Consider the following 12,869-nt stretch of genomic DNA (forward strand, 5'->3'; position numbering starts at 1 on the left):
TTTTGTTCTAATTCTGTGAAGAATGCCATCTGTAGTTTGATAGGGATTGCATTGAATTTGTAGATTGCTTTGGGTAGTATAGTCATTTTCACAGTATTGATTCTTCCAATCCAAGAACATGGTATATTTCTCCTTTTTATGGCATCTTTGATTTCTTTCAACAGTGTTTTATAGTTTTCTGAGTACAGTCTTTCGCCTCCTTAGGCAGGTTTATTCCTAGGTATTTTATTCTTTTTGTTGCAATGGTAAATGGGAGTGTTTCCTTAATTTCTCTTTCTGATTTTTCATTGTTGGTGTATAGGAATGTCAGAGATTTCTGTGCATTAATTTTGTATCCTGCAGCCTTACCAAATTCATTGATTAGTTCTAGTAGCTTTCTGGTGGCATCTTTAGGATTTTCTATGTATAGTATCATGTCATCGGAAAATGGTGACAGTTTTACTTCTTCTTTTCCAATTTGTATTCCTTTTATTTCTTTTTCTTCTTTGATTGCTGTGGCTAGGACTTCCAAAACAATGTTGAATAAGAGTGGTGAGAGTGGACATCTTGTCTTGTTCCTGATCCTAGTGGAAATGCTTTCAGTTTTTCACCACTGAGTATGATGCTTGCTGTGTGTTTGTCATATGTGGCCTTTATTATGTTGAGGTAGGTTCCCTCTATGCCCATTTTCTGGAGAGGTTTTGTCATAAATGGGTGTGGAATTTTGTCAAAAGCTTTTTCTGCATCTATTGAGATGATCATATGGTTTTTATTCCTTAATTTGTTAATGTGGTATATCACATTGATTGATTTGCATATATCGAAGAATTCTTGCATCCCTGGGATAAATCCTACTTGATCATGGTTTATGATCCTTTTAATGTGCTGTTGGATTCTGTTTGCTAGAATTTTGTTCAGGATTTTTGCATCTATATTCATCAGTGATATTGGTCTATAATTTTCTTTTTTTGTGATCTCTTTTTCTGGTTTTGGTATCAGGGTCATGGTGGCTTTGTAGAAAGAATTTGGGAATTTTTCTCCCTCTGCAATTTTTTGGAAGAGTTTGAGACTCTTCTCTAAATGTTTGATAGAATTCACCTGTGAAGCCATCTGGTCCTGGGCTTTTGTTTGTTGGAAGGTTTTTCATTTTGGTTTCAATTTCATTACTTGTGATAGGTCTGTTTATATTTTCTAATTCTTCCTGGTTCAGTCTTGGCAAATTGTACCTTTCCAAGAATTTGTCCATTTCTTCGTGGTTGTCGATTTTATTAGCATATAGTTGTTTGTACTAGTCTCTTATAATCCTTTGTATTTCTTCAGTGTCAGTTGTGATTTCTCCTTTTTCATTTCTAATTTTATTGATTTGCATCCTCTCCCTTTTTTCTTGATGAGTCTGGCTACGGGTTTATCAATTTTGTTTATCTTCTCAAAGAACCAGCTTTTAGTTTTATTGATCTTTGCTATTGTTTTCTTTGTTTCTATTTCATTTATTTTTGCTCTGATCTTTATGATTTATTTCCTTCTACTGACTTTAGGTTTTCTTTGTTCTCTAGTTGTTTTAAGTGTAGGGTTAGATTGTTTATTTGAAATTTTTCTTGTTTCTTGAGGTGAGATTGAATTGCTATAAACTTCCCTCTTAGAACTGATTTTGCTGCATCCCATAGGTTTTGGGTCATTGTGTTTTCATTGTCATTTGTTTCTATGTTTTTTAAAATTTCTTCTTTGATTTGTTCAGTGATCTCTTGGTTATTTAGTAGCACAGTGTTTAGCTTCCATGTATTTGTGTTTTTTACTGTTTTTTTCCTGTAATTGATTTCCAGTCTCATAGCATTGTGATCAGAAAAGATGCTTGATACGATTTCAATTTTCTTAAATTTTCTGAGGCTTGATTTGTCACCCAAGGTGTGATCTGTCCAGGAGAATGTTCCATGTGTACTTGAGAGGAAAGTGTATTCTGCCACTTTTGGGTGGAATGTTCTATAAATATCAACTAGATCTATCTGGTCTGTTGTGTCATTTAAAGCTTCTGTTTCCTTATTTATTTTCTGTTTGGATGATCTGTCCATTGGTGAAAGTGGGGTGTTAAAGTCCCCTACTATGAATGTGTTACTGTCAATTTCTCCTTTCATGGTTGTTAGCGTTTGCCTTATGTATTGAGGTATTCCTATGTTGGGTGCATAAACATTTATAATTGTTATATCTTCTTCTAGGATCAATCCCTTGATCATTATGTAGTGTCCTTCTTTGTCTCTTGTAATTGTCTTTATTTTGAAGTCTATTTTGTCTGGTATGAGAATGCTACTCCAGCTTTCTTTTGGCTTCCACTGGCATAGAATATCTTTTTCCATCCCCTCACTTTCAGTCTGTATGTGTCCCTAGGTCTGAAGTTGGTCTCTTGTAGACAGCATATATATGGGTCTTGTTTTTGTATCCATTCAGCCAGTCTATGTCTTTTATTTGGGGTATTTAATCCATTTACATTCAAGGTTTTTATCGATATGTATGTTCCTATTACCATTTTCTTAATTGTTTTGTGTTTGTGTGTCTTTTTCTTCTCTTGTGTATCACCCTTAGAGAAGTTTCAGCCTTTGTTGTAAAGCTGGTTTTGTGCTGCTGAATTCTCTTAGCTTTTGTTTGTCTGAAAAGCTTTTGACTTCTCCATCGAATCTGAATAAGATCCTTGCTGGGTAGAGTAATCTTGGTTGTAGGTTCTTCTCTTTCATCACTTTAAGCATATCCTGCCACTCCCTTCTGGCCTGCAGTTTCCACTGAAAAATCAGCTGATAACCTTATGGGGATTCCCTTGTATGTTATGTGTTGTTTTTCCCTTGCTGCTTTTAATATTTTTTCTTTGAATTTAATTTTTGTTAGTTTGATTAATATGTGTCTTGGTGTGTTTTTCCTAGGGTTTATCCTGTATGGGACTCTCTGTGCTTCCTGGGTTTAGGTGACTATTTCCTTTCCCATGTTAGGGAAGTTTTCCACTATAATCTCTTCAGATATTTTCTCAGACCCTTTCTTTTTCTCTTTTTCTTCTGGGACCCCTATAATTCGAATGTTGGTGTGTTTACTGTTTTCCCAGAGGTCTCTGAGATTGTCTTCAGTTATTTTCATTCTTTTTTCTTTATTCTGTTTCTCGGCAGTTATTTCCAGCATTTTGTCTTCCAGGTCACTTATTCATTCTTCTGCCTCTGTAATTGATTCCTTCTAGTGTATTTTTCATTTCAGTTATTGTGTTGTTCATCTCTGTTTGTTCTTTAGTTCTTCTAGATCTTTGTTAAACATTTTTTGTATTTTCTCAGTCCATGTTTCCATTCTATTCCTGAGATTCTGGATCATCTTTCCTGAATTCTTTTTCAGGTAGATTGCCTATTTCCTCTTCATTTATTTAGTCTTATGGGTTTTTACCTTACTCCTTCATCTGTGGCATATTTTTTTGCAGTCTCTCTTTTTTTTTTTTTTAAATGAGTGGGATTGTTTTCCTGTTTTACTGGTTGTTTGGCATGATGCTTCCAACCCTGGAGTTTGTAGGCTATTGGGTAGAGCTGGGTCTTGGTGCTGAGATGAGGAACTCTGTGAGGCCTCACTCTGATGAATATTCCCTGGGCTCTAAGATTCTCTGTTAGTCCAGTGGTTCGGACTTGGAGCTCCCACCTCAGGAACTTTCACCGAACCCCAGGCTCACAAATCAAGATGCCACAAGCCACGTGGGGTGGCAAAAAAAAAAAAAAAAAAAAAAAAAAAGGTAAAAAATAAAATTAGACTATGAAACTAACAGATATGTTAGAAAGAATGTAAAAATAAAAATATAGATGAATCAACAACTGGAAGGTACATCAGTACCACAATAGTAAAAAAGAGGAGGAGGGAAAAAGAAAAAAAAATAAAAATGGTGGCAGGGGGAAGACCTTGGCTGTGGAGAGTGGGGCCAAAGCAAGGGTGAGGTTTGGGTGGTGGGCGGGGCCAATGCTCAGGACCCAGTAGGATGGAAAAGGCCCTGGGGGCTGTGGAGGGTGGGGCTTAGGCTCAAGGAACAGAAGGGGCCCAGGCGTGCCCCCCACCCATGTTCTCAGAGGGCAGGGGCCCTCTTCTCAGAGCCTAGCAGGCTTCCTGGGCTCAAATGGGTGGGGCAAATGCCCTCTTCTCCTTTTCTGCTCCTCCAGTCTTGCGTCTGGGAGGCCCCCTCCCACCTGCCTCTCCTGATCTCCCCAGCCTCCCTACTATGCCCCCAAAACCAATGCGCCGAGTGGGAGGGGCAATCACCCTCTGTTCCTCTTCCACTCCTCCCAGAGGGCCCCTCCTGCCTGCCTCTCCTGATCTCCCTGGCCTCAGGGGCCCGATCTTGTCTGGCCTCCATTTCTCCTCCCCCCTCGGTCCCCCTACATCCTGGTTCCTCCCATTTCCTTGGGGGTCAGAGTCTCCCACCAGCGGACAGCAGGTGCCCTAGTTGTGGGGAGACGCTAACTCCATGTCTTCCCACACTGCCATCTTAGTTGTATAGTTTTAAGTTCTATATTTGGGTCTGTGATCAATTTGGGGTTAGCTTTTGTGAAGAGTATAAGGTCTGCATCTAGATTTTTTTTTTTTTGGCATCTGGATATACACTAGTTCCAACATGATTTGTTGAAAAGACTCTCTACTATATAGAACAGGGAACTCTGCTTAATATTCTGTTATAACCTAAATGGGAAAAGAATTTGAAAAAGAACAGATACTTGTATACGTATAAATGAATCACTTTGTTGTACACTTGAAACTAACACAACACTGTTAATCAACTATATTCCAATATAAAATAAAAATTGAAAAAAAGAAAAGAGTCTCTTGATACATTCTGTTGCCTTTGCTCCTTTGTCAAACATCAGTTGACTATATTTATGTTAGTCTATTTCTGGGCTCTTTTCTGTTCCATTGATTTGTCTGTTCTTTCCCCAATATCACATAGTCTTAATTATTGTATCAGTATAGTAAGTCTTGAAATTGAATTGTGTCAACCCTCTAACTTTGTCCTTTTTCTTCATTATTGTGTTGGTGAGTCTTTTGCTTCTCCATATAAATTTAAAATCAGTTTGTCAGTCCACAGATGACTTGTTGGAATTTCTATTGAAATTGCACTGAATCTATGGATCAGTTGGAAAGAAATGACATCTTGAAAATATTGAGATTTCCTATCCATGAACAAGAAATATTTTTCCATTTATTTAGTTTGATTTTGTTCATCAAAGTTTTGTTGTTTCCCTCATATAGATCTTATACATATTTTATTCTATTTATAGCTAGGTATTTATTTGGGGTGGTACTGATGTAAATGTTATTGTGTTTTTAATTCCAAATTCCACTTGTCCATTGATAGAGTTCGATGCTGGTTTGATTACTGTAGCTTTGCAATATATTTTGAAATCAGGAAGCATGATGCCTCTAGCTTAGTTGTTCTTTCTCAAGATTGCTATGGTATTCTGGGTCTTTTGTAGTTCCATATGAAATGTAGGATTGTTTGTTCTATTTCTGTAAAAAATGTCATTGGAATTTTGTTAGAGATTGTATCTAATCTGTAGATTGCAGACTATCATGAGAATAGCCATGTTCATTCCAAGGATGCTGTTTCTAGATGAAGAAAAACATCTAATTCTCAAGATACTCTTGAGATTTGTATAAGAGAAATAGAGTTTTCTTCCCAGCTTTGAGTCACCATTGATTATCTGGGCCTTGAAGCAGCAGTGCATGTGCCCAGAGCCTTACAAAGACAAATACTCTTTAAAAAAAAAAAAAAAAATTAATTTATTCATTTATTTTTGGCTGTGTTGGGTCTTCGTTTCTGTGCGAGGGCTCTCACTAGTTGCAGAGAGTGGGGGCCACTCTTCATTGCGGTGCGCGGGCCTCTCACTGTCATGGCCTCTCTTGTTGCGGAGCACAAGCTCCAGACGCACAGGCTCAGTAGTTGTGGCACACAGGCCTAGTTGCTTCGCGGCATGTGGGATCTTCCCAGACCAGGGCTTGAACCCATGTCCCCTGCATTGGCAGGCAGATTCTCAACCACTGCGCCACCAGGGAAGCCCCAACAAATGCTCTTAAAATCACTTGTTTGTTTGCAGATCAGTTACCTGACCTCTTTTGCCACGCTCTGTATCATAAGAATCTAAGTTTCCCAAGGGCTCCTCCTCTGTGAATTCTAGGAAAATTCAGCCAAGAGGAAGAGGGTGGAAGTGGAGATAAAGCCAGGGTATTTATCCTTCTCTGTCTGCTTCAGCTGGCACTTCAGTGCCACCTGTATGTCCTCTGTGGCTACAGCTCCCCCTGTACGGCTCTGTCTCCTATGGTCCAAGCTTGCTGAGCAGATCCAATATGGCTCCATCTTTGCTGGGTGGCCCCAACTCCAGGTCTCTGGTAACATTCTATCCTTTGTTCCCCCAGCCTTAAGGATTGTAGTAGCTTTTCTTTTTTTGCTGTATGTGGGCCTCCCACTGCTGTGGCCCCTCCCGTTGTGGAGCGCAGGCTCTCAGCGGCCGTGGCTCACGGGCCCAGCCACTCAGCGGCATGTGGGATCTTCCCGGACTGGGGCATGAGCCCGTGTCCACTGCATCAGCAGGCAGACTCTCAACCACTGCACCACCAGGGAAGCCCTGTAGTAGCTTCTTGATGGTAATTTTGGGGTTGTCTCATTGTCCCCCCACCCATTCTCAATTCTTCCATCATCTGTGTATCCAATTACATGTACCATATTTCCTCTGTCTGAAATATCTACAGTGGTTTCTGTTTTCCTGGGAGGACTCCAACTATTAAAGGCTCTCATGAAAATAATGCCAAGTTGAACAGTTTGAACAAGGACACCTAGGTCTCTGGGTGAAACAGAAAGCAGTATAGGAATAACATAGAGATATAAAATCTACTTTCTCTTTTCACATTATGTTAGTTCTTAAGTATAGGTTTGCCCTGTGACACAACCATATGGAAAACCATTCACATTCTAGTCCATGTAATTGGCAGTCCTTAGAGTTGTGCAGTTCACAACATGGTCATCTGTACCCAACAAACTTGAGTGGGTAGATATTGCCCAAAGCTCATTTTTATTGGTTAGTGGCATCTAGTTATTTGTAGGACTGGAGTCAACTCTAAGAGATAGATAGAAAGAAAAAAACAACAACCCACAGTAGCCTAAATAAAACAGTAATTTTCTCACATAGAAAAGTCTGTAGGGATGTAGTTCAGGGCTGGTATAGATGCTCATGTCCACAAAGTCCATAGCCACCCAGACACTGGATTCCTTCTAGCTCACCAATCTGCCATCTCTCAAGTGTGAACCTCATTCTTATTATCCATGAGGCATATGCCTTCCAGACAGCAGAATGGAAGAAAGGGCCAAAAAATGTAGGGGGAAGGGGCACAGGTAGGCAATGGGAAAATGCCAAATATCCCCTAAGGAAGATTTCAAATAGGTATCACATGGCACTTCTTACTTAGATACCTTTGGACAGAACTTTCAGGAGTGAGGGGTGGGTGGACCTAGGTTTTTCCTTCTCTGGTCTCTGCTTATCTTTAAGGGGGAACAGAGAAACAGTTCCCATAAGTTTATGCTGATGCTCTGGCCTTAAATCTGTAGCGACTTCTAAGGCCCCCAGAGAAGGAAGAAATAGAGACTAAATCAGAAACCTAGACTCACAGGTTTTGAGTACTAGATTTTACAGATATGGGAAATTAGGTAAAAATCACACAATTAGTTAATGAGAAATGTAGGACTGAAAGCCAGAACTTCTGATTCCTAGTTCAGTGATCTTTTCATGATATGTCACCTCTTGGGGAAGACCATTCTTTCTTTTCCCTGTGGCATATTACATAGCTGCAAATTCTTGGCAGTTCCTCTCCTCAGGTGGTGGAGTTTATTTTTCTATTCCTTGAGTGTGGTCTAGCTTTGAGACTTGCATTGATCAAGAGAATATGGCAGAAATGGTGTTGTATGAATTTCAAGCCTAGGTCTCCAGAGATTTGCAGCTTCCACTCCTGCTTTCTTGGAATCCAGTTGCCATTGGAATGAGCCTGAGCTAGTCTCTGGAGGGGCCCCATGAAGGAGGTGCCCTGGCTAACAATCCCAGCCAACCACCAAACAGGGAGGGAGGCCATGCTGGACTAGGCAGCCCTGAGCTGTCATTTGAAACCAAACATATAAACGAGTGCAGCTGACACTCCAGCTACCTAATTTGCCAAGCCATAGAATGGAGAGCCAATCCATTGTTTTTTAAGGCACCAGATTTGGGGGTTGTTTATTATAGAGCAATACTGGTATATTTCCTAACAGGTCAATCATATTTTTTGTGTTTTTTAAGGGTGTCACAAAGGGAGACCACACAGTGTGTTCCATTCTCTTGTTTTCTGTTCTTCCAAATGGGGAAATTATCGTTCACCAATCCTTTATGCAAAACAGAATACTTACTGAACATTAAACAGGACCGATCCATGCTAAATGTTTTATAACATTAGTATTATTAAGATAAACTTACTTGAAATAATGCAAAGTATAATTCTTTCAATTTTCACATGATGAGAAAAGTCAAGTTCCTTATCCTTGGTCATGCAGTTAATGCAGTTGGTTTAATAATGGAACTAGACTCAGCAAGGCACAAGCAGAATTGTCTTTCTTCTTTCTTACAACTATTCCCACAAAACCTGCTCCAGCAGCTTTTTCATCACCACTGGGTGAAATCTTTCACCTCTGGGTGAAATCTTGGAGAAGTCCAGTAGCTTTCCAGTTACTTTAGGTAATAACAGATTCTCCAATCATTTCTAGGTAATAACGAGGGTGGTCTGATATACCACCAAAACTCTGGATTTCTGTTGCTTTCAAAATTTTTCCCCTTCCCCAATTCGCACTTGTCTCAGGCTTGACAGCTGCAATAGGAAATGCAGGTCATGGTCAGCATCTCTCCTTCTCCACCGATCTCCTTTCTAACTTGCAACTGCAGTTTTGGTTCCTTCCAGGTTGATGGAAGGAGGAGGAGAAGTAAGAGACCAGAGGAGAAGTAAGAGATGGAAAAGGATTCACTTTTAATCTGATTCGGAGCCCTCTAGATGAGGCTGATATCCCAAGTTGTCTCTTATGGATTCTTTTTTGGCCCCTCAGGGTTATTCTCACTAGAAACGTCTGCCTCAGGATCTCCAAATGGAATTATGCTTCTCCTGGCTCGCCCTTCATAAATTTGCCTTTACTTTTTCTTCCAAAGGCATGTGTCCAGCCTCTTCCTTCTGGGTGGCCTTTCTTCCGGTAGGAAGCCCTGCGGCATGTACATTTCACGCCAGCTCCTGGCCAGCTCCTTTCCACGGAATCCACAGAGCACAGACGGTGTACTGAATGCTCGCGTCTGTAGCGGTGCATCTTGTGTCCACGGCAGTGTGCTTTGCTGTGCAGGTACCCAGCCACACTCTCTTGTCTTTATAATTTTCAGGCATAAGTCATTTGCTACTTCCTGGCATCTCACGTTCTCCAAATCATTCTCTTGAGCCACCTTATTAGGCTCAAAGTGAGTGGTAAACACAGTTCATGGTGAGGTGAGGGAAAGAAAAACCCAAACTCTTTTTAAAGAAGACGTTCTCCAATGTCCTCAGCCTCTCAGCAAATTCTTAGCCTTGTCTGATATTCCATCGAGATCTGAGACAAACTAAAAGTAGAAAAACAAGGTTCAGAATCATTTATTCTTTTTTTTTTGCGGTACGCGGGCCTCTCACTGCTGTGGCCTCTCCTGTTGCGGAGCACAGGCTCCGGACGTGCAGACTCAGCGGCCTTGGCTCACGGGCCCAGCCGCTCCGCAGCATGTGGGATCTTCCCGGACCGGGGCACGAACCCATGTCCCCTACATCGGCAGGCAGACCCTCAACCACTGCGCCACCAGGGGAGCCCAGAATCATTTATTCTTTACTACACAGGTGAACTGATACTATTGTATTGCTTTTGGAAACTGAAACAATATAAACAAACACATGCAAATGATGATAGCTATCATTTGTTCTTGGCCTACAATTTGCAAGGCAGTGTACAAAGCACGGCTTCCTTTACTTAGTCCTTATGCTAATCTGTCATAGAAGGTATGATGATTTTGTTTTATAGAAATTAGGGGTACGGGTTCATTAAGAGATTTTCACCAACATCACATGACTGTATTTGGTAGAACCCAGATTCAAATTAACTCCAGCCTGTCTAGAGCTAAAATTTCTGCTTTATGCTAGATCACATCATTTCTATTGGAAAATATACTGAATATATTTACTGAGGCTATCAGATGAAGAATGGTAGAACCAAGATTGAAAAAGGGGGGTGGAGGAGGTTAGACCACAGGAAAGATGTGGCCCATTGAGATGTCAACCCCACTGATTGCCCTGCTGCTGGGAAGGAAGAAGGGAGAGAAGACCAAAACACTCTGTCTTAACAGTTCCAGGAAAAGTCAGACCTTTGAAAATAAACTATACAGAAAATTACAGTCCAGGAAACATTTTTTCCTAGATGATGCTCTATGTGTGTGTATGTGCATGTGTTTAAATAGAAGTAAGTGAATGAATTGAATTTTAGGGGGAAAAAAAGGAAAAGAAAGAGTAAATGGAATAGCATCCCAGGTGGAGATATGACTGTGATTCTCAATTCCAATGCAGAGTAAACGTCCCCTGTTGGGTGACAATACAATTAATCAACAGCTAATGAATGATATAGGTAGCAGATGCTCTAACTTAAGAATCAGGGCATCAGTAAAAAAAAGATGTGGTATATATATATATACCCAATTGTGTATTGCTTAGCCATAAAAAAAGAATGAAATCTTGCCATTTGTGACAATACGGGTGGACCTAGAGCATATTATGCTGAGTGAAAGAAATTTGACAGAGAGAGACAAATACTGTATGATGTCACCTATATGTGGGAATCTAAAAAACAAAACAAATGAACAAACATTATGAAACAGAAACAGAGTTATAGATACAGAGAATAAACAGGTGGTGGCCAGAGGGGAGGAGGATGGGAGAAGGAAAAAGACAGGTGAGGGAGATTAAAATGTACAAACTTTTCCAGTTGCAAAATAAATGAGTCATGCATATGAAATGTACAGTATGGGGATATAGTCAATAACTGTGTAATGTCTTTGCCTAGTGACAGATGGTAAGTAGACTTATCGTGGTGATCATTTTGAAATGTGTAGAAATATTGAATCACTATGTTGTGGAACAGGAACTAACATAGTGTTATAGGTCAATTATACTTCAAAAACACACTCATTTAAAAAGAGATCACAGGAGGAGCTTCAAGGTGGCAGAAGAGTAAGATGCAGAGATCACCTTCTTCCCCACAAATACATCAGAAATACATCTACACGCGGAACAGCTCCTACAGAACACCTACTGAACGCTGGCAGAAGGCCTCAGACCTCCCCAAAGGCAAGAAACTCCCCACGTACCTGGGTAGGGCAAAAGAAAAAACAGAGACAAAGAATAGGGACGGGACCTGCACCAGTGGGAGGGAGCCGTGAAGGAGGAAAGGTTTCCACACCCTAGAAGCCCCTTCGCGGGCGGAGACTGCGGGTGGCGGAGGGGGGGAGCTTCGGAGCCGCGGAGGAGAGCGCAGCCACAGGGGTGCGGAGGGCAAAGTGGAGAGATTCCCGCACGGAGGATCGGTACCGACCTGCACTCACCAGCCCGAGAGGCTTGTCTGCTCGCCCGCCGGGGCGGCTGGGGCCTGGGAGCTGAGGCTCGGGCTTCGGTCTGATCGCAGGGAGAGGACTGGGGTTGGCGGCGTGAACACAGCCTGAAGGGGTTAGTGCGCCACAGCTGGCCGGGAGGGAGTCCGGGGAAAAGTCTGGAGCTTGCCTCTTTGCTTCCTGGGGCGCGAGGAGAGAGGATGAAGAGCACCACTTAAAGGAGATCCAGAGACAGGTACGAGCCGCGGCTATCAGCGTGGACCCCAGAGACGGGCATGAGATGCTAAGGCCTCTGCTGCCGCCACGAAGAAGCCTGTGTGCGAGCACAGGTCACTCTCCACACCGCCCCTCTCGGAAGCCTGTGCAGCCCGCCACTGCCAGGGTCCCGGGATCCAGGGACAACTTCCCTGGGAGAACACACGGCACGCCTCAGGCTGGGGCAACGTCACACTGGCCTCTGCTGCCGCAGGCTCGCCCCGCATCCGTACCCCTCCCTCCCCCCAGCCTGAGTGAGCCAGAGCCCCCGAATCAGCTGCTCCTTTAACCCCGTCCTGTCTGGACGAAGAACAGATGCCCTCAGGCAACCTACACGCAGAGGCAGGGTGGAGCTGTGCAAACAAAGAAGAGAAAGGGAAATCTCTCCCAGCAGCCTCAGGAGCAGCGGATTAAATCTCCACAGTCAACGTGATGTGCCCTGCATCTGTGAAATACCTGAATAGACTACGAATCATCCCAAGCTGAGGAGGTGGACTTTGGGAGCAATGAGATCTCTATCTATATCTTTATCTATATTTATACATATATTTTTTTCCCTTTTTCTCTTTTTGTGACTGTGTATGTGTATACTTCTGTGTTTGATTTTGTGTGTAAAGCTTTGCTTTTACCATTTGTCCTAGGGTTCTGTCTGTCAGGTTTTTTTTTAGTATAGTTTTCAGCATTTGTTATCATTGGTAGGTTTGTTTTTTGGTTTGGTTCTCTTCTTTCTTTCTTTTTCTTTAATTACTTAAAAATTTTTAATAATTATTTTTTGTTTTTTATTTTAATAACTTTTGTGTTATTTTACTATTTTATTATTTTATTTTATTTTAATCTTTTTCTTTCTTTCCTTTTTTCTTCCTTTTATTCTGAGCCGTGTGGATGATAGGCTCTTGGAGCTCCAGGCAGGTGTCAGGGCTTTGCCTCTGAGGTGGGAGAGCCAAGTTCAGGACATTAATCCACCAG

General features: G+C 41.6%; 1 protein-coding gene across 2 annotated transcripts in view; it reads left to right on the plus strand.

The window, feature by feature from the left end:
* Nucleotides 1–12,869, plus strand: part of KEL (Kell metallo-endopeptidase (Kell blood group)) — an 81,385-nt gene that overhangs the window by 36,044 nt on the left and 32,472 nt on the right. Inside the window, exon 1 of one of the 2 annotated variants that reach the window (XM_059073486.2) lies at nt 9,235–9,376. The exons of the other annotated variant lie outside the window; for it this stretch is intronic. Within the exon in view, the coding sequence (XP_058929469.2) occupies nt 9,250–9,376 (127 nt within the window). The 5' untranslated portion in view covers nt 9,235–9,249. Of the gene's footprint in view, nt 1–9,234; nt 9,377–12,869 lie in introns of those variants that run through there. 2 annotated transcript variants of the gene reach the window in all.

This window comes from Kogia breviceps, chromosome 9 (assembly GCF_026419965.1).
Source record: "Kogia breviceps isolate mKogBre1 chromosome 9, mKogBre1 haplotype 1, whole genome shotgun sequence".
Taxonomy (NCBI): Eukaryota; Metazoa; Chordata; class Mammalia; order Artiodactyla; family Physeteridae; genus Kogia; species Kogia breviceps.